General features: G+C 34.1%; 2 protein-coding genes across 2 annotated transcripts; both read left to right on the forward strand.

Moving 5' to 3' along the window:
• Positions 1-9635: 9635 nt before the first annotated feature.
• LOC113495452 (cytochrome P450 4d8-like) lies at positions 9636-14608 on the forward strand. Its single transcript, XM_026874176.1, has 10 exons — positions 9636-10104; positions 10531-10620; positions 10834-10944; positions 11358-11543; positions 12078-12274; positions 12461-12521; positions 12629-12824; positions 13165-13316; positions 13689-13868; positions 14358-14608. Exons 1-10 carry the CDS (start codon positions 9942-9944, stop codon positions 14525-14527), a joined length of 1506 nt encoding a protein of 501 aa, XP_026729977.1. The 5' UTR covers positions 9636-9941; the 3' UTR covers positions 14528-14608.
• Positions 14609-15761: 1153 nt separating this feature from the next.
• Positions 15762-17893, forward strand: LOC113495414. The gene is made up of 2 exons (XM_026874120.1): positions 15762-16151; positions 17003-17893. The coding sequence occupies exons 1-2, from the start codon at positions 16002-16004 to the stop codon at positions 17891-17893; spliced, it is 1041 nt and encodes a 346-aa protein (XP_026729921.1). The 5' UTR covers positions 15762-16001.
• The last annotated feature ends 4846 nt before the right edge of the window (positions 17894-22739 follow it).

The following is a 22739-nucleotide window of genomic DNA, read 5'->3' on the forward strand; positions in this document are numbered from 1 at the left end:
TAAATATTTTAGTACCCTAAAAATGGACTAGTTTTCTAAATGTTGAACATGTGTGGGGTGTTGCTTTGTTATTTTATATTTTTAAATTTTATATAGTTTTGAAATTTGAAGCTGTTTAACGAGAAAAATATTGGATTCTTGTCTCGTACGTAGCACAGCATTGTCATTTTGGACACAAGAGGAAAGCTACAGCTTACCTTATTGTATTTCACATCCCTACATACCCAATTCATTTTCTCTAATTTATTACAACTACTGTCCAATTGTCATACATATCAAAATTCAGTATTTAGATCTCCCTTTCATCTTACAGTGAGTTATCGTCTCCGAGATAGGTTCCTGATACTTCCGCCGCATTGTATCGTATGTCACAGCAGCTATTACTCCTGGATGCAAGGCAGTTCTCAGGTATTCGAGCCTGTATGTAGATAACTGTCGCTTCCGAGCGTTAGTATGCCGTATGTCAGGCTAGTGTTGGTACTGAAGTTACAGCAGGACATCAATCAAGACGCAATGATAAGGCTCCGATCTCCAAAATGGCAGGAACTTCGTAGTGCCTAACAATACATTAGTGTTCCACAGCAAGAGTAAACCGAAACCCTATTATTAAGGCACCGTTGGCTATCAGTCCGCCTAACCATGATAGACAGACTATGCAGTTGAAATTTTTACAGTTAATGTTTATGTAGCGGCTATAACAAAAAATTATGAAAACAAACGTGGAGGTTGAGCGGTGAGTATGGTTATAAATTGAATAGGTAATCAAAGTAAAGGGTATTTCATATCGGGAAATTTCATAATTTGTGAGTAAAATAAATTAAAGCACTTAACTTTCAAAATTCAAAACTATGATGGAAGTAAGTAGTCAGGTATCAAGAACTGTTGAAACCATTTCTGCAATTCTTGACATTCCATCTTCTTCAATAAATACCTGTATTTACAATCACAAACCACAGTCAGCTACAAACCAAAGTCCCTCAACTAAGACATCAGTGCAAGCAGACAGAAGCATTTAATTGGAGTTCCAACCGAGACGCCAGCACAACTCCCACGACATATTGACGTATAAACAGACTAATTTTAGACATGTTCTAGAATGTTAAGATACCCTTGGACTATTTATTGCATGAGTATTTTGGAAGTTACTAATACATTTCCGGTTGTGTCTCGCGATGATTTCAGTTGTCTTATACGTAAGGAGACTTGGTTGTGAATTTATTTAAAGCTAACGCTTAGCTGCTTTATGAATTGTACTATTTAATATTAATTTATACATTTAATGTATCTTTGTTTCCAATTTTTAGGTAAAAGGATTTACAAAGGTACGGTAAGGTACTTTCTGTAAGAGTAAAAGTTGTTGTCCAAGAAAGCATTTCAAGTAATTCGGATAACGATGTCTAGAACACTTAAGCAAGTAAAACCGAGTCACGTTTCCATTTTATATAAATTTTGTTGTTGCCACACTCCCAGAGGTGACAATTTACGTAATTCCCTCGTGCCCAATTAATTCATTGCGTGAACTGAATTGTTTGAAGATAAGAAACGACTGGAAATTTTAATTTTGGTTTTAAACTCTTGATTATGGAAGATAATTGCTTGGAGGTCGAGAAGGGTTGAATAAAGGAAAAGGAATCCGAAAAATATCTATTGCATAAATTATAAAGAATAAAATATAGTGTAACAGATCTAAGCGTTTGTGTTTAAGAATTGTAAAACAACATGCAAAAGAGAACAAAAGAGCAGAAATGCGAAAACAGAATTTCAAATTCTCCTTAGATAAGTATGTTTAGTTTAAACAGGTTTATTGGAAACCACACATTTACCGGGATAAACTCGACACAGTAGGGCTACGTATAGACAATAAAACCCTGTGGGCGAGTGTACGGAACCGTTGGGAAATCACTAATAAACGCTCTTGTGCGTTCTAGATAATAAGGTCAGTTGCAGGTTGGCGGTGCTAACGTTTTCAATTTCAGGTTTTTTATTGATTTGTATATTTTTTTTGACAACTACATCATCATTTGTGATAATAATATAATGTATTTAAAAATATATTTCGTCATTTTACCGACTTTAGTAGCTATGTGATAAGCTTTGCAATCTAGCCTATGTAATATGGACTTACGTTCTTTATTAGATAAATACTGTATGTATTTCATCCATTTTTGTCACGTCGTATCTATTATATGAGAAGTCGACAGAAATTACTAATAAAATCATCGATAGCTATTTATGTACAGATAACACTCAGCGGTAACTTATCCCTGATAATTATGGCATGATTCCCTCAAGATCAACCCTTGTAGTGGTTTAGGGGGAAACCCGTCTTCCGTAGATTTACGACCCATTACGTGAGCATGTAATACCAATTAGATGGAAATCATTTCGTGAAACGAATGAAAATGGAATAGTTTGGTGTAAAATTCTCGGTAACGGAATGAGCTAAATTAGGAATTGATTAATTCGGCAGAAATTTTCTCATGAGAGTAAGGATCCGAACGAAGTGTGTATTGGATCTGGAAACTTTCGTTTAGTGTTTAAACATCTTAATTAACGGGAAATCTAGATCCTGCACTCATTTATTGAAAATATATTATGTAGGCCTAAATAAAATAATTATTCAAAACTGCCAAACAAAGGGCATCGGAACGAGTTGGCGGTGTTTGCAACAATTTCGGTCTAGTGTTGGTGTGTCAAACTGGTAAATGAAGTTTGTTTGCCCGATGCGCATCGAAATGACGTCACGTCAAAGCGAATATTACATCCATGATACAATCATCCAGGGACTGGAATCACAGTTAACGTGCACATTTCTAGCAACAAAATTCATGTATTTTCAAAATATGTCAACAATTAGTAAAATTACAGCTCTTCAGTTTATTGAGTCAAATGGATGTGTTACCTAAATGTCAAAGGTTTCTTACTGTGTATGTGTTTTGGACATAATTTGAATTGTTTAGTATACGCCTGCGTCCAAACCGTTCTTTTGAAGACGTCCTAAAATATTTCCAAAAGATAGCATCTTACGGTTTTCTGAAATAATGCTGAATATTGTATTTACTTGTTACCTTCGGTATCATAACAGAAGATTTTTCGTGTATATGTGGGAATTACCCGAGTTTTCTATGTCACGAGGGAAACAATAAGGTTGTTGCCAATATCCGAGCCGAATACAATTTGTAATATTTGAAGAAAATAGTCAATGTGTCGTAAGAGTAAGGAGATAATAGCAAATGTATAAGAATTATAGTAGACAACGGGGAAGAGTAGAAAGTTTTTCTTGAACTTTCAGAATTTATGTGACTGAAGAATTTTCAAATAAGTTCCAATGTTAATTTATTGCTAAAAAGGATAAAGAAACATACAGACAAATAAAAAAATATGCTTTCATATAGGTATCTATAGGAAAGTCACTTCCCAGAAAAACGTTTTCCTCCAGCAAGTACCAACGAGTCCATACCAGAACAATGCAATTTAACAACGCAAATAAAAATGAATACAATTTCCATGAACCATTACCGTATTGCAAACAATGTAACATTAGCTTACATCGATCGCAGGTGCGGCGAACTTAAAACAAACACACGCCACAAACAGCCCATGAAAACTCCAATTACAGGGCAACAAAAATGGCTGCGAAAAGGCTTTTAACACTAACTACTGGTTTAAAGGAAATGAGATACAGTTACTGTGTTGCGAACTCAATTATGTGTGGAAAAAAGTTGGAACTATGTTTAAGGTTTTACCTCCTTCGTGCGTTATTTTTATGGTTATGGGTTCTTTAAGTGTGTTTGATGAAAAAAGAAACAATATCTTAGTATCATGAAAATATTTCTTGAAATTTCTACACATACCAAAACATTACACTAAGATTATCAATAATATTGTAAGCTAACGACTAAAGTAGAAAGGAAATGAACTTTATATTCTTCATAATTCTTTATTCCATTCTATATTAAAAAAAAACGTAATATAAAATAAACAGCAGTAACAATCTGAAAATTAAATTTCATTACCAATATTTCAGAGCATAAGTATTATCCTCGTAAAACCGGAAGACAAACAAGTACTTTTCAAGAACATTACTCAAAATATTAAACTCCATACATCAACTAAAGTAATTGTACCTACCTACACGTTCAAGTCATTTGCTTGTAAACAAGACGTTGACGAGTGTGTGACGAGTTTCCGCTAGGCTGAGCCCGTCTAAGTACGTACTTTAAAAGCTACTTTCAGTCACTGGGGCCCTATCATTTGAAATCAGGTGATTGGTGTTTGGTATGGGCTGGTAGCGACATTTTGGGCTAAATGAGATATCTTGGTACGAGTAGAAGTGTGTTTATATGCCTTATTTCCGTTTCTAGGATTTCTTGAAATAACATGAGAACTTAGAATGTCTAAAAAATCAAGAGGTAATTGTAACCTAAGCTATTTAAAAAAAAGCTATAAACATTTGTGCCAATGTCATCCAAATAAGTTCAATTTTTTTGATAACCAGTGAGATGTAGATCATTCAATCAGCATGAACTCATTATATATTTCTGAACTTTAATAGCGGTGTTGAAGAAAGTGGAAATTTTTGAAGAGAAAACATACAAGAGATGTGTTTTCTATATTTTAGTTTAGCCGTTACTGCCCCACTGCAGGGCAAAGGACTCCCTTAATTTTTGTCCACTCTGTCCAGTCTATTTCTTTGTCTCTGAAGAGCTTTTCTTATTGATTTCTTGGAAGGAACCCAGTGAGTATACACTTTGGCCCAGGAGTTATCGGGCAAGCGACAATCTTTTAATTAAAATATTTAAATTCCATTCTTATCCCTTGGACCAAGCGCCCCAACATCTGGCGTTACCTGCAATTTTGTCAATACAACAGCTCGTTTAAAGTTGAAGGCGACGCAACGTGGCGAAGAGATTACATCGACAACTATATTGACAGACTCATCTGGCCTGAACTTGTTGCTATATTATACAACTGGTACTAATATCAGTTTTGAGCGTCAAACCTTTTGCTGTTTCCTTATGACTGTAACATGTTAGTATGTCAAGCACCAACATGAACTGAAGACAAATGTAACTTTAAATACAATACAAATAGTAACAAAACCAGCTATTTAAAGTACATTAAATTTTAGGGAAGTACTCAAATCAAATTTGTTTGTTAACAAAAAAAGGAAATTTCGGGAAAACATTCGACCGGTAGCCTTATAGATAACACAACAAAAAATTAGCTTTAGTAGGTGGTTAAAGTAATGTTATCACAATGTCATACAAAAGACTCGTTGCTTCGTTTTCAATTTAAAGATATTATACACAACTAATATTATGTTCATTCAACACCCCTACTCCAACTTCAGCACAATAATTTAAAAAAAATAAAATGTCTCTTCAATGACTAAGAAGAGAAATTAATATTACCTCCACGTAATTATAACTACCGATCCATAAAATATCACCAAAATCAAGATCAAAGACTACCCTGAGTTTCCATAATAGGAGTCCAAAAACGGCAGTAATCCCCAATTATTTATAGTTATCCCCGTAAGCAATCACGACGAGGGATCTGAGGTATTATAGACCTCAGTAGAATGATGCTGAATTCTCTTAGATCTGCTCCGTAAATTAATTGTGTTTAGACTATTTCAGACTTTACTGCTTAGGGCTTAGTGTTGGTAGAGTTTAGAGTATATTCTCGACTTTTTTTAGTTTATTTAGATGTGTGAATACAAGAGATGCGACAGGATATAAGTGAAAAAAATGACAATCCTGATAACTTATAATTATAATTCTACTCCGACTGGTGCTTTGCGTATCTTAGCACGCAAAAGTCATTCTAAAGTCTTCTACTAAGTCATAGTAAAGACACTTACTTAGACAGCAAAATAAAAAAATACGAATCCAAATCTGCGGTCTCATTCAAATACATATAAGATAAGCTCAGTATTCATAACGTCATTTCATCGGAGTCAGCCAGCAGGAATATTCTTAAAGTTATTAAGTTTTCTTCCTCCGACTGCAGACCTCATTACTCTCCGAGCATCATTCTGTTTCATTTGCAAGAAAACCAGCGTAAGTCGTACTCCCCAGAGGCTAGACCAAATGTAAACTAAAGATAACTAACAATGGAACTACACGGTAAAATCAGACGACTAACATAACACACATACACAAAGACACTTGTTTGTAACGGTCCCTAAAGATCCGTGATTGCTGTGCTGTGATCACCAACTATAAATGCTATTCAACATCACAAAAATCGACCCTCTCCCTTTGTAATAAGAGTATTTAATATGCAGATGTAAAGGTGTGTTTCAATAAGCATCAGTTCACTATTCTAGGCACGCGTCCGCTCGCGACACGGGAAATAATGGGGGGGTGGTGGGGATGTAATGACCATCGGTCTTTAAAAGCCGGTGTAAATTCCCAGAGGAAATGCGCTGTTATTTAGGATACAGCCCTAAGTGTTGCCAGCTAGGAATGCCCAAATTACCTCAGACTTTGTAAGGTGAAAACCCTGTAAACGGACGCTTAGAAACTTGTTGTAATAGTGGGTCAGTTGGGCGGGACGGATGCGGCAAACACAATCCGATTGGCGAGCAAACTGTGGCTCTTACTGAAAACGGCCAACAAATTCACTTATAATGGACGGGCTTCTTTGGAAACGGAACACATCTTTCTGTTTACTAAAACAAGTGAAGGTTTGTTGTGAGGAAGTTAATGCAATGTTTTATTCGTTTATATTATTTTTTGGTTAAGTGGCATCAGGGAAACTTTGAACTGTCTAGCTATGACGTTTCATGAGATACAACCAGGTTGGCAGACAGACATTCGGATTGGCAATCTCAGTAACAACAGTTCACAGTAACCTTTTGGATGAGCAACTCTAAAAAATGACTCTTACATTTAGACACATAAATTGCTTAAGAAACAAAGCTTTAAAAATTACAGTATCTCGATTTCATATCTGGTTATTTCGCTTTCAAAAGATTCCAAAAAATCTTGCTTATCGTTATGCTGCTGCTAAGTTAATCACTCTCTGTTATTACATCCGTTTCCAAAATCTCACCGGAGGCTGTATCAAATGGGATATCGATGCTTCAAATCTCTTCGGCTATCGCTCGTATCAGACCTATTCTATTTCAGCTATCTAATCGCTCTGCCGGTTTGTTGATCTAACGCGTGATAGAAAGTCCTGCTTATAGCATTCTTGTAAAGTAATAAAACAATATTCTCTTAAAAAATAACATCCTGTGGTTTTTTTTAATCTTTAATCACTGTCCTTTTGTCTTTCATATCTAACGTTACAAGAAACGTTCCTTCTCGAAGGAAAGCTAAAAAGTTGATGTTCTTTTTTTTTAAGTTGTTTCTTTATACACTCAGAAAAGAATCATCTTGCAAAATACGGAATACGTTTGTGTGGCCAAAGACTGGATACAATATAAGAAGATAACATTTTTTTTTAAATACTCGCTCATAATTCACGAATTTTTAACCCTGTACCCACGGAGAGCTAATAAATTAACGTGCAGAAGAAAGCTAGGGGCTAACTTAACCTGCAATCTCCCTCACGGGACTAATAGGGAATTCATTATCCTTTGTTCCCCTAGCCCTTTCAGCCTTGGCCCTCAGCATTGGCGATAAGAGCACTTTGATATAAGTACCTCAAATTTTCTTATGGGGTCGACTTCCTGAGGTACTAAATAAGAAATATAGCTCTATTTAAATTACGGCGGACATTTTAAGACTCTAGTCATGCTTGGGTTTGGAGAGGGGCTGGACCTGATCTAAAGTGAAATGATAATGGATCCAGTTGACGTTAAAAAGCTAAATCTAATACACTATTTATCAGCTTGTTACCCATAAAATATCCAAGTCGATGTATGGACTCCTTGGTTCAAATTTCTGTCAGTCAAAATCGAAAAGCATTCAAACATTGAAGAGTGAAATATTGCTAAGAAAAAATTCTTCCAACAGTAAGTACCCATAATATCACGATCCATAAACATAACACTTAGAAATTAAGTTAGCTATTACGTACACTGTTTCACCGCCTTCACCTAATTTGGCCTAGACAATGTCTGCATACAAATGGACTACTTTCGTCAACACCTACGTAAAATCAAGACAATTTCTAAAGAGGATACCTTAAAACCCATGAAACATAATAATATACGTACCTCTAAATAAAATAACAGGAAATAGAATAGAAATCGAAAAATAAAATTTTAAGAAAAAAAAATAAAAAAATCGCGTCACTCATTGAAAGCGCCATCTATTATCTCGTAGGCAAACTACATAAACTGTAAGTACTGTGACCTCAAAGTAACGATATCTCAACTGGTTTTCCAAACCTCTTAACAGTTACATGTATTGAACAGATGTCACTGTTAACAGCAAAATGAAACAAAAACTATTTTGAGAAAAATGCATTTCGGATGGACGGCCAAATTAAAACCTCTTTTTTGCGTCTTGGGTTAACCATTAACTGTATCGGTGTGCTTAATATAATCTAGTATGCCCTCTAGGTATAGTGAGCCTTTTCCCTTCTCTCAGCATTATTAGCTCAGCATAAATATTTATAATATTCCATTCGGCGCCATTAAGGCAGGTATGTTTTTATGGTAATAATTTATGGTATTATACGCATACAAATTTTTCATAAGTATTGATAATTAGAATTTGTATATTTGGCCTTCATCTTTGTCACACACGAGTATTATTAGGTAGTCTATGAATTTTACGCATCGTTTTCTTTACCTCATGACATTGATTTGCCATCTAACTGGAATTGTATGTAGACATACTTTGAACATAATTTATGTACATACGATGTACGATTTTTCACAAAAATTTAAAGCAAATTTTTAATATGAAAGTACGTTTGATTTTTGAAAATATTCAACACGGTAGGTACCCAGCTATTACCGGAGTCAAATGTAATTTATCCAATAATTTATAATCAGCAGAATTTATTACTCTTCATCCACATTTAGCTGTTGCTGTCCTGTTATAATCCTGGCGTAGATACCCTATTATTTCATCGATCTCGACATGGATTTGACCTGATTCTTTACTTTTTCCTGAAAGGCATCCAGTGTATTTCCAACCAAATCTTTCAAGGCCAGCCGGTGAACACAAACGAAATGAAAATTCACAAATTCGTAGTTAATTATAATACTTATACAATTTTTTTTATAATGCATTGCTATGGCATTGAAGTTTTCATCCAAGCTTAGCTCTACTGTCAAGTACATAACTAACATTAATTTTATAAAATTATTATGCTCGGTCTACAATCTCGTCACGCAAGTTTTTTTTTTAATAATTCAAATGAACTAGTGACTAATTTGGTGGCCAAGTATTAAGATACCCAAAATCAAAAGTCATTTATTCAGGGTACTAAGTAGTACTTTTTGAAGGTCAGATTACATTTGACAGCACTCAGTTTCGCCCACCCTTCACCGCTTCCTAAGTGCTTTTGCTGTGAGAGAAGAAACGGCGCAACAAACTCCCCATCCATAATGTTATCCCCGTTTAAGAACACTATAATATTTATAACTTCGAAAATAAAAGGTTACCAAGAAAAGGTTAGGGACCTGTAGGTATGTGATATCATTAGAATTAGATAGTACTTGAGACTAGAATAAATAGTTTTTTTGTTTATTGACGGTTCATAAAATTACGGCAGCTTATAATTTCTCGCTACGCATATTTTGTGGCCGAGTTGTTATAGTGTGGTCCTAGCCTTATAATTTTGCTACAACATTATAGAATAACCAGTATTTTTTTATTATAAATCATTATCATAATTTATTCCTTGGTTACTCATTTGAAGAATTCAACATTGTTTTAGTCAGTCATATTTTGATTTGAAAACATGATACACGGGAAGGCAAAACTTAGAAAATTGTTAAAAACAAAATAGAGTATCTTCTTCCTTTAAACATGATTTGGCAATTGATTGTGGGTGTTGTTTTTCTTTACTGTTTGGTGTTACGATGGCGAGCAAGACATTTGATAAAGTTTTCTAAATTGTATAAGAACAGCATCAAGGCACTGCCGGTGTTGGGACACTCGTATTGCTTTATTGACTGTAAATCTGATAGTGGTAAGTTATATTATGTAAAGTGTATATTAGGTATTGCAACTGGAATATAGATTTCACATTCTGACTTTCATAATAGTTGCTCTAATTGAAGTTATTGTAAAACTGTTTTTGTATAGCTTTTGATTATCAAAGCATCAGGGAGTTCACTAGCAACTCTAAAATTTATACGTTGCGGTTGTCGAAGATAAACGCTGATTTTTTCATAGAAACACAGCTCACCATAACTAATATGTTTTCCTAATCAAAATGATAATAGCATCATTTTGATTAAAATACTTAATTTGTAATCATGAATAACTATTAAAATAGTTTAATTTGTAATCATGAATTGCCTTCTGATTCATAAAATCCATTATTACGATGTAAAACTGTAAGTACCATCCAAATAATACAGTAATGTACGAGTACTTTGTTAATGATTCCCAGATCGCTGGAATGTACTGGAAAGGTTTAGTCGAGAGGCACTCAAACAAGGAGGAGTGACCACGTCATGGAACTTGCACAGACTATACTGCAGTAAGTCATAACTTCTTATTTTTTATAACGACTTCCGCATCAAGGTATTCGATCCTTCAAAGTCGAGTTGCGCAACTCGAAAATAGCGTCCTCAATAAGACGAACAATACTGAAAAACTCTTTGTAAATATAGTAAGAAACAGCAAATTATTCAATTTTTTTGTTCTTGATATTAATATGATCTTCTTTAATTCTACACCAATAAATTTTCAGTTGTAGCAGACCCTGTAATAGCAGAATGTATTATGAAGAACTGTCTTGAAAAAGATGATTCTATGAAACTGAGTCTAGCTCTTGTTGGCAATGGCAGCGCTGTGGCTGATGGTAAGATAAACATATTATTGATATACGTTGAAGATTCATCTACAGATAATAAGATAATTTTTTGACGAGCAGGACAAATGAGGTTTTTATTCCGTTGTCTTCACAATATTTTCCCAAGATATCGGGGTTGGATTTCAATCTCAGGTCTTTTAGTAACAAATAATTGATATTCATGTATCTAGAGATTCTTGATGGCTACCTGGATAGCCAGACCACATTAAAATGGTGACAGGAGACAAATGGACAGTTAATAAAATAAGATATAGGAGAAAGGCATAAACAAAGGGTATTTATTTGTACCTGCCACTCCAGTTAATTCCTCTCCTTTTTCTCATTTTCATTAAAGCCAATTAGTTTTCAGTTAGTATCCTCAATATGGAATAAAATAGCATTTATAAAAAATCTTATTCCAGTTCCAATATGGCGACCTCGTCGCAAAGTCATGGTGCCAACCTTCAGTCACAAGAACCTGTTGAACTTCGAGGACATATTCTCCAGGCAGAGCATGATCATGATCGAACAGCTGAAGAAGGTCGCGGACTACGGAAGCCTGTCGTTGTCAAAGTATATAATGGCCTACGCTATGGATTCCGTTTGCGGTATGTATTAAAATAAGTTGCAAATTCAAAACGTTAACGTCTTATGTGCATGCGCTATTCGATATTGTCGGCATGCCTGCCGCTTGCTAGGCTTTCTCAGATTGATCTGGGTCTTTCGTGTATAGACCAGTCTAGTAAAGATACTGAATTTATTTACTCACTGTGAAAAGTCTACTTTGGCTGGACCTTAAAAATCAATTTTAATTTCAATGAGTAATTATAACGCTAAATTCTCAGGTTGTAGGTTTTAATTAAAATTGATTTGACTAAATAAAACTTATCATCAATTTGATGGCAACGACTTTGAAGTCTAAGAAGGTTACTATAAAAATGGCATTGTTTTAAATTTTAAACTATCAACTCTATATAATAGGAGGTACTGTGGTGATGATAAGGACATTGCATTGCGAAAAGATGTCTTACCATATTTACAGTGCAGTTGTACCTATGTGTCAAATTCATGAACTATCACCAAACACCTTTTTAGTTTCGAAGATTCATTTATTCAATATTCTATTTTCTGTTTGATTTTAGAAACTGCACTCGGGATCTCAGCAAATTCTCAACAGAATCCGAATGAGCGTGTCTTAGAAGCATTCATTGGTTCCTGCAAACTGCTATCGGAGCGGATTACAAAGCCTTGGTTACATTTCAACCCTATTTACAAGCTGACAAGCGACTACACACAGTTCATGGGCTATGTGGACACCGTTCTTGGTTTTATTGGAGATGTAATTATATATTTTCTTTATTTATTTAAGAAGAATTAAGAAATCGTCACATTCGTTCTGTTATACAAACATGAAAATACTTTTAGATTCCATAGCGCCTTTAATTAGTGTTATAGCAATTGGAAGCGTATCTTCGTATATTTTGAGATTTAGATGTCTTTTTAATGCTTTTTTGGACCATCCTAGGTTATTCAAACTAAAAGAGAGGAGATTGCTGAAAACAACAAACTCAAGATACAGGATGGAGGTATGAATTGTTTTGGTGCAGAATTATCTAATATTGATGCAAAATTGCTCTTCTAAAGCCTTCTAACATCGTACGCCTTTTTCTTATTGGGACATGTCTTCTTTCAGATGAAGACCGCTTCAAGACATTTTTGGAGCTGATGATCGAGTCCTCAGGGGGTGACAAAGGGTTCAACAATACGGAACTTCGAGAGGAGACAGTCGTGCTGTTCACAGCTGGCACTGACACTTCAACACTTGGCTCTTCTTTCACCTGCGTGCTGCTGGCAAGACATCCTCATATACAAGAAAAGGTTTATCAAGAGTGAGTATAATAATATGAAACTACTTTTAGATACTCAAAATAGGCATACTGAATGGATCTCAATATTTGTCTCATTTTAAGCTATCATTTAGTTCGTAGTGATTCATTAAAAAAACGAGAGAAGACTTTTTATTTTTCATTAAATCCTTGTGAACTTTAACAAAAAAAAAAGCACAAGTGCCAATCTTAATAAGTACTTAGTTCCTTAAACTTATCTCTTAGCAATCTTTCACTACGCCTATAAAAAACTAAACAGTTGTTACCTCTTTGCTCAAAAACCTTCCTCCAATCATAACCAGTTGTCCTTCTGAAATAAAATTCTTATGTTCGTCGTATACAGGTTGAAGGAAGTCTTCGGTGATACGGACAGAGCAGTCACAGCTGAGGATCTTCCCCGTTTGAAGTATCTGGAGGCTGTTATCAAGGAGACGTTACGTCTGTATCCACCAGCCCCGAATCTGCTAAGAAAAGTCGATAAGGACGTTATACTTCGTAAGTAGTCATCATTTCTCGATACTTTGACTATATTGTAGGTATAGCTCAAAGTAATTTCTGAGATGGACGTCAAGGATAGTCCGTGTAGATTAAGCAACCAAGTGCACTTTGGGAAAAACCTAAATATTTTGTAATTGTGGTTGTAAATTACGAATATGCATAAGTCATGACCTCGCAGAGTTTTCATTTCACGCAATCTTTTTTTTATCGGACATATGCCATTACATTGTGATTAATAGGAGTAGAGAGTTAACTTTCATTCTACTTACATATTTATTAATCCGATTTTCAAATATTTTACCCATATCTTCATAACCAGACTTCACAATCAACCATTACTTAATTACTAACATTTTTTTTCTTTCCCAGCATCAGGCGACACGCTTCCTGAAGGAACCGGTATATTCTTAAGTCTCTTCGCGACTCATCGAAACCCGAAGTATTGGGGTGACGACGCCGAACAGTTTCGACCTGAACGGTTTATTGATGCGCCCCTCAAGCATCCAGCCGCATTCCTGGCATTTAGTTATGGACCAAGGAATTGTATTGGTAAGTTTATTTTTATCCCTTTTTCAAACGACTCCCGCATTCTTTAATCTAGACTTTAATCCTTGTGTGAAACTGGGGGTTTTCAAACATGAAGTTAGTAGAATAGTTTATGAAGATTGCATGCCTTAATCAAAAAGTAGTATGATGTGTTATTACCATCGAATCACTAACTGATTAATATTTCGGCTTTATAGTACAGATAATGAAGGAGATTTTTGTAAACAAAGGTATTTCACTAGTCCAGATTTGTAAACTATGTTTGAATAGAGAATACATAACAGATAAAACTCATACGAGATCTTTTTTTGTTCCTTAACTCTACTTCATTTGTTTAATTATAAAAAAGGTTAACAATCTTGTTGTATCTTTTTATACAAACACGTAGAAAACTAAATATTTGATTAAGTAATCAAATAAAATTTGTCGCCTTTCATGTAAATAAAAATTATGTATAATCCCTAATTCATATAAATGTTCCTCCTCCTATAGGATACAGATACGCTATGATGTCGATGAAGACAGTACTAGCAACGCTGCTCCTCCGCTACCGAGTGCTGTCAGTCTCCAAACTCGATATCGGACAGCCAATAAGTTTGAAGTTTGACATCATGCTGAGAGCATCAGATGACTTCCAAGTTATACTGGAATCTAGATCATAAGAATATAGAATAAGGTTCAAATTTAATTGTAAGGTTTAGAAAGTTTTTCTTTGTTTACTATACTGCAGAGTAGAGCAGAGTTTATAAAATAATGTCCCATTGTAGTGGTTTCTTTTCTTATTTATATAAAAGCGTTTTTCCTTACCTATTACATTAATAATATTTTTTAACAAATACACACAACTGACTTTCAATTAAAAATGACTGACCCAAACTTGGGGAAATTTTTAATGGGACAAATGACCGTTCAAGAGAATCGGTTCACCTAGTCTCCTTTTTGAGTCGGTTGAAAAAATGGTCTATTTCAATCAGAAAAATAACCCGTCATTTATTAATTGAACTAAAGCAACTCTACCTTGATTACATAACAGAATAGCATAGGAAGAAATCTGCTATTTGATGTCCTAAAACAATAAAATAAAATCCATTATAAGAAATTATCTCCCCTTTATTTTTCCAATCTATAGCCCATATTTCCACAGCTCTGGAACATCAAAACAAATAGTTTTTGCATGCCTGGATAAGCCACACACCGCACGTAAGCGGTCATTAAGTTCGATAACACGTTAATAGGATCGTCGCTATTAAAATCCTGGGAATCAGGTTTGTTTAGTAATCAATTCTATCTTCGAAGTACAGTATTATACTCTTCACGAATAGGTGAATGAACGAGACGAAATAGAGTCGAAATGTAGTAAGGATTCTTAGTCATTAAGTCTCTTACCAAAAATGATATTCCATCACTAAACGTTGGAGACTTTTTAGAAAGACAAGTGGGAAGAATTGAGTCATAAATAACGGTTTAAGAGTTGAATGGAACCTCTTGACGGACTGAGTGGAATTTGGTTAAAAATCATTAAAAAATACTTAGGTAAGTAGGGATTTTATTCTTTTGTTACTGAATATCAATACTAAATATAGTAGAACCTCTTTTTACATCAACTTGTGAACCCCGCATCATAGACGCGTGAAGCAAGTAAAAAAAGTACAAAGCTACGTCTGCGCCCTAAAAAAGCCTATTCCTATACACATAAGGTTGATTTTCGAAATACTTATCTGTTCAAGTAAAATGGTAGAATAGCCACAGTTCCGGACATCAGAAGTCTAGTAGTTCCCGACAAGACAAGTTGCTATTTTATTCCGAACAGGGGTGCTAAAACTTTGTTCCTTTTCAATGTAATATTGAATGTTCTTCTATACAAAGTTCTACTGAAGGTTTGATAAGTGCCTTTTAAGGAATAAAATGTTTTAAGTTATGTCTTGTATAGCACTTCCTAGCATCTGCTAAAAGTGGACCGGTGAATAATGTAAAGCCTGGACAAAAGATAACTCGCATTTTTAATGTACGATAGAGTTACAGTTGACTTGAAATATATGCCTAAATTGTAAACTATAAACCAAGCTGATAAAGGACTTATGACTACAAGAACCACAAGTCCTTTCCTAAGTTCAAGTAACATCCACAACAAATAAAATGTATTTACTAAATGTATCCCTATCAAGCTTGATCACCCCTGTCTCAGTTCAGTCGAGTTCAGTCAACCCTCCGCGCGCTTCCCGGTCTCGTATCGCCACTCCTGCGCAACTAGTCGCACCGCAAACTTACCCAGGGAACGCTATCAAGGTGAGTCATTATTACCATTTATACATTTCAATCGTGTTCTTTTAAAACGTTAAAAATGCTTAAAAAATATTTTATTTAAATATCGAGTGCACCCTCAATCTATTAAAGGATTAATCTTGGTTTTTTTCGTGTTTGATATGTGTAAATGTCGTTTAAATATCAATACATGATCAACTATTTGTTTATCAATGTATTTGTACATAAACTTTACAACAATAAGTTCGGTGTTAAAATAACGAACAAGTTTAAGTATCTTGATCAAGTGGATAGCATCGATGCGAGCCTTTTGTGTAACAGAAAATAATACGTTTTGTGAAGTGTGCAAACCCGTAAAACATTTTAAAAACCGTGTAGGACTATATCTTTTCACGCCATGTATAGTGTATCAGGTCATAAACTCCAAATAATTTCCAAATATAGGTAACAATAAAATTAAACTAGTTATTTAACCACCTGAACACGTGACTAGAGGCTGCACTATTTACTCGGATTTAATTGATATGTCAAATTTTTTTCTTAAACATTAGTCCATCATCAACAATAAGCCAATCTTAGTTTATGTTTTCAAGGTCGTTGAACTGACACTTGCCTATTCGACAAGAAATCTCCAAGCTATCTACACTGTACTTCAAATTCATTAAATTCGCAACCACAAACAGGCTTCTAGAATAGTAGGCCAAATTACTTTTATACTCGATGGTAGTCGTATAATAACAAATCACATTACACTACACTATCAATTTAATTAACTTTTGTTATAGCGAATATCATTAATCAAGTAGAAAGTATAAAAAGTTGAAGACCGATAATGAGTATCTGGATGTACTAATAAGATTCATTTCTAATTTCAGATGCAGTGTTTCATCTGTGTCACGTACATGATTATTTTGTTCAGCACTAATCCAACGAGACCGCGAGAAATTGATACAACACATAAAGAACGCTCGCTGTTCCGAGATGTCATAGAATCTCTTAGAATCCACTCGCAACTACCTGAAGATATCAACCAGAATGATGAAAATAATCTATCCCAAAACTTCATTCGATTTGGATATGAAAACGAACCTTCCCATTTACCAAGTGACGCTGATTACATTCCAAGAAGAAACGACAGGATTGAAATGCCGACATTAAAATATCGATTCCCAAAAAGTTTGGATGTCAATTCAAGTGAAGAAATACAACCTAGAGAAGAAGTCGTCGTGTTTATTGATACAAACAAACACAAATCCACAACTCCAAAACCTAAAAAGAAACCTACAAGGCCTCAACTGAATAAAATCCATAACCAGAACCGAATTAAAGAAAACGAAGAAGAAGAAAACACGGATAATGAAACTGACGATTATAATCCGTCGCTGAGCAATACTATGGCTGGACAAAGTCATATCGGAAACAGAGAATCACAGACAGTACTAAAACCGACTGTCATTGTAAACATTCGAGGATCTGTCAACCACAGAGATAGCGACATAAGAATTGAAAGTCGAGATGAAGACGCCAAAGCAGTGCCACTACACAACATATTCAACATCAATCAAGAAATCAAGATTGAAAAAGAAGGAAACAAGAAAAAGCCAGCGAACGTAAAGCAAGAAATTCATACGGTACCGGAAAAAGCGAATGCCAAAGTTGAAGAAGACATGATGATGTGTGAAACTGCGACCACTAAGCAGGAACTGAATCAGAACCAGGAAAATCGTAAATTCGATAACGTGTTGCAAATACTGCTTTCCATTTAGATAAGTCACTATGTTTAAGTAGAGAAGTAATTTAACTAAACTAATTAGACTAAATTTGTGATACGACTCCTTTATTTTAAAGCAAGTTTTTGTACTAAGATTAATTAGATAAACTCTGCTGTATTCAATGAATAGATTGCAATCTTAAATATCATTGTAAATCACTATCCATATAATGATGATTCTTTAAATTGATAAACGTTATAGGTTAAAGCTTTTAGCATTATTATTAAAAACAGTTATCGTTTCATCTAAACACACGAATTGCCTTTCACTCCTATAATGCTTATACCTTAATTTTCAAAGATGACTTTATGGTGCTTATGATTTATTGATGTTTGCCTTATTTTGATTTAACGTTTCACTTGGATTATTATGAGACATTCGTGACATAGAAAAAAATATGGGCAATGGAAATCCTCCTCAATTTTTTATAAGTGGTGGCTTACCTAAATGAGTTCCGTTCGTGTTTTCAAGCAATTAAGTAGAGTCGATTCAGTTTTTCATTCAAAGCTTTTAGTAAATATACTATTTTGGACAATTTAATGATGTCTTAATTGTAATGTTCAAGTTTCCTTATAATGTTTTTCGTTATCTAATATTTCTTTAGAGGCTTATTTTTGTAAATTAATTGGTTGGTATTCAAAGAAATACTGACTAGCTTCTTCATAGAGAACAGCAAATTACGTCACCTACCTTTTATTACAGCACTTTTATAAGGTCATTTACCCGTACAGGTAAGTTTTAGAATAAGCTATCCACGTATAAGAATATCATTATTCTTTAATTGATCCTTTATTTTTTAACAAACAAATTCGAAAAAAATGGATTCTTTAACGTATTGTACACCAATCTAAAGTATCTTGGTATTAATAGGTTGTCGTTGTAGACTTGGATTTCAATAGTTTATTTACAAAAATCAAGCTAGTAACAAAAGCATAGCCCGAAAATGGTAACCTACGCGTTTGCAGTCCAAACGAATCGTCATTAATTAGGCCGAATTAGAACAACAACACAAAATCGAAAATAGGTCTCCTTGCCACTAATGGATCACCTAATTAATTTTGCTTTACGGCCTTCTTAACATCAATATAACGATATTAAAAACGTTTTATCAGAAATGACCATTTGTAGAGCACATTCAAGTAGCCATACTTGCTTGATAAAGCACCTTTATTTGTCAGAATTTATGGGTCTTCACCGTTACATGCCTACGCCCTGCTGTTCAAAATGTCACGATCTATTACAATATTAGCCTTTCTTGAGAGTTCCTTATTCTTTAATTAACTTAGCAATATTATGTGATGTATTTTTTGTTCGAATTTTAATTTTGATTGATTTTTATTTTATTCATTATTATTTTAAGTTTTAATTTGTTTGTTTGTTTTAATGACATGTTTTACTTATAAAATATGTTCTACAATTGAATACCAATTAATAATCTTAACTTATTGAAGGACTCTACTGCAATTAAATAGTAGAAGCAAATTCAACTTGTTTCTATGCAGTATTCATGACATTTCTTTTTTGCTTTTACAACACATGATTTGTTTCAATTTCAGTTTAATAGATTTTATAAAATAATTTAAGATTATTTTTTCTCGTTGCTTCCCATAAAATTGTATTTTACCCTTACACAACCAGCTTTAATCATATAAGACTTAGAACTCATCTAATGGCAGTTCAATTGCAATCTTTACTGGACAATTGTCATGCTTTCGGATCCGGATATAAATTCTTTAATTCCTTGACATTTATCTTATTTGTGCTCTTTGGTCCAACCTGCTCTATTTAATGACATACAAGGAATTAGACCGGTGTTTGACGGTAACCGGCCTTGCAAAGAGACTGGTGCAATTATATCAGGAAGATATACATATTACACACGCTTGTTGACATTTGAAGCCCGAAAATATATTACACCATACAACATCGGGTGAATGAACAAATGGTTTTTGAAACGAGATTTGAACAACATGTTATAAAGAGCAAAAGAGTCGATGTTAAGTCTAAATACCGATCGAGTAAGAGTTGTTCTTGAGAAATGAAGGGTTCGCACAAATAGGCTTAGAGATGGTCATCCATCAATCCGTTGTTTAACACCGATTTTTAATTTTTATTGTTTCTTAAAGCGGCAGCAGAACACCATCTGTTAAAATGTCAACTGTCTAGCTATACGGGTTATGAGGTACAGCCTGATGCTAGACGAACAGACAGACATAAAGCGGAGAATTAGTAATAGGGTTTGTTTTTTAAGTCTTCTCTAAAACATAGCCGTATCGTGATGGATCAAATGAGAATCATAAAAAAAAATATTGGCATAGAAAAAACCTACAAATTCGGGTCATAAAGTTGGCTTAATTAAAGAGGTTGTCAACATATATATAAATTAGTTTCTCAAATATTCAACATCATAAATATAGTTTTAGTTACGTAAAATTAACAACCCGATCTATTTATTTTTATAACTTCGAATGTTATAAACTGAACGGTATCGCTAATAAAACTACAATTAAGATGCGCCGTTATGACAATTAAAATTTGATGTATGGAGAATGAATGAATACTGATTAGGTAAGGACATTTTGACAACAAAATTACGTGTGATCTTTTTAAATTTTTAACGTATATTATAGGACTTAAAATTTTCTCGTTGCGTTTTTCCTAATAATGCTCAAATAACGTATGATAATAATTTATTATTGGGCATTATTTTTAGTCATAGTGAGGATTTAAGGACGTCAACCCAATATTACTTTTAATAGGCACTATTGAAATCCCACAGAAAAAAAATCTTCCTCAAAACATCCCCAAACTCCTTGAAGCTTTCGCCAGAGCCGTAGAGGTTATGAAGATTCTGCCTTATCCCTTCTGTGTCAACAATTTTCCACATTCAATTGCAATCTTGCAACTACTAAGTTGAGGCATAAATACTGCCTTGAAATTGCGAGTTCCAAACAAGGCTTCCATGACGATATAATAAGCAGAAAATCAAAAACAAAACCTCTCTTGAAATCACAACAATAACTCATTCATGATATGAAATTTCCACAATTAGTGTTATAAACACTAATTGTTTGAAAAAAAAAATATAATGTTTAGATATTACATTATCATTTTTTTCGAAATTAAGTAGGTAATAGGCTTCTCCTTAATCTGGCTTATGCAATAAAAATAGGAGAAAGAGTGGGTGATAAATTTGTTGATAGTCAAAAGCTAAAATGATGAATAAAATATTGTTGTCATTTAAAGGACTACTAAAAACTCCAATCATTACTTCCTTGAGCAAATCAAGATTATAACTGGATCTTGATATAATTAACGTCTCGATCAAAACGCCTCACGAGTTTCGGATGTGTGAACCCATTAGAATAACATTAAATGGGTTCCATGTCAAAAAATCATACATTTTTGGCTAATGACCAACTCTGTACTATGAACTCTTCAAGCAGATCATATGCTGTTGATGAAGCGAGAGGCAACTATACGCAATGTAGAGTGCCATCTCACTTTTGCAATGGTACCAATTCTGTTTCAGGAATTCATAGTACTGGTACTGATGTAATAAAGGATGATTTATTCGTAAGTTAAAGTACCAATTTATTTATAAGTGTATCAAGTATTAATGTTATTTATTTCCTTATTATATGATGACCTCTTAAAAACAAATCAAGTATTCACAGCTCTTTTTAAATTATTAAGTAATCTATCACAATATTTTCATAATAATTTGGCAACTTCTTACCTATGGTACTATAAATGCAATGTTATAATTCCAGAACGAAGCAAATGTCTGTCGTTGTTTAGGTTATTACTACAAAAGGTTCGATGACAAATGTCAGTTTTCGATGAAAGACACAAACACAACAGTGATATCTGCCAGAAGAGGTTGTAATTCAAAGTCTGTTAAATGCATCGACAGGATTTCCATGGTAGCTCTCGTGTCGATTTTATTAGCTGTTTTCTGCAGAAGGCCTAAGAATATGACGATAATTGGTAGCGAGATTACGCATCCGGCAAGGGGCATCAAATTAAGAACTTATGTCGGTCGGGTATAAGAAATGGAATAGCGATAATTGTGCAATTTTCGCCGTTAATTGTTGTTGCTTTGCAATTGAAAGATACGAAATCTAATACCGGTCATATATAACTAGTTTATGACGTCATCGTACTTGTGTTAATAGATGTTTAAAACCTGATGATGGACATCATTCAAATGTCAAACTTACCAAGAGTTTTTCTGTACACCGAGAGAATCGTGCTTCATAATTGGCTACACTTAATTAAACACCAACATTTTAAATAGTACAGTTTACAACAATTTATAATGATTACAATATAAACAAAAACTAGACGTTGATATTTGGGTCAATCATTATTTAAATTCCAAGGTCAAGTTCAACTATAGTTAATATAAAAGTGATTGTAATACGGTATTTACTTTAGTGATGGGTAGTGTATCGATATCGATGTTTTAATAACACACGGAAAAGAGTAAAAATTGTCTAATCGGAATTACAAGATTATTTTTCATCGATGTAGTGAACAGTTGGAAATAAAATATTTTTTTGGTAAAAAATGCAAATTAAAGACGGGTTCTTGAATAATCAAAAATATTCGCATTGGAAGTAGGCATTCTCGAAAGAACCTTCATTACTTTAGTGTCTGTATTTCCATTGTCTAGAAAATACACAATGAATTTTCTTTAAAGAAAGGGGCTGATGTTCCACCGGCTGTATCTTAACTTCCGACGACAACGTTCTAAATAAACATTACAATTACAGTGGCAACCTAAATGTGTAGAAGTGTCCGCTTTCCATACGCACGTCCGAGATGAGAATCTTGT

Source organism: Trichoplusia ni, chromosome 6 (assembly GCF_003590095.1).
Source record: "Trichoplusia ni isolate ovarian cell line Hi5 chromosome 6, tn1, whole genome shotgun sequence".
Lineage (NCBI taxonomy): Eukaryota > Metazoa > Arthropoda > Insecta > Lepidoptera > Noctuidae > Trichoplusia > Trichoplusia ni.

What these genes read in the sequence shown, in the direction of transcription:
- LOC113495452 (XM_026874176.1), top strand. Translation starts at nt 9,942, where the DNA reads ATGATTTGGCAATTGATTGTGGGTGTTGTTTTTCTTTACTGTTTGGTG. An exon ending in TTCTTGGTTTTATTGGAGAT is followed by an intron (nt 12,275 to 12,460) that starts GTAATTATATAT and finishes GGACCATCCTAG; the next exon opens with GTTATTCAAACTAAAAGAGA. An exon ending in TGGACCAAGGAATTGTATTG is followed by an intron (nt 13,869 to 14,357) that starts GTAAGTTTATTT and finishes CTCCTCCTATAG; the next exon opens with GATACAGATACGCTATGATG.
- LOC113495414 (XM_026874120.1), top strand. Translation starts at nt 16,002, where the DNA reads ATGTATTTACTAAATGTATCCCTATCAAGCTTGATCACCCCTGTCTCA. An exon ending in ACCCAGGGAACGCTATCAAG is followed by an intron (nt 16,152 to 17,002) that starts GTGAGTCATTAT and finishes TTCTAATTTCAG; the next exon opens with ATGCAGTGTTTCATCTGTGT.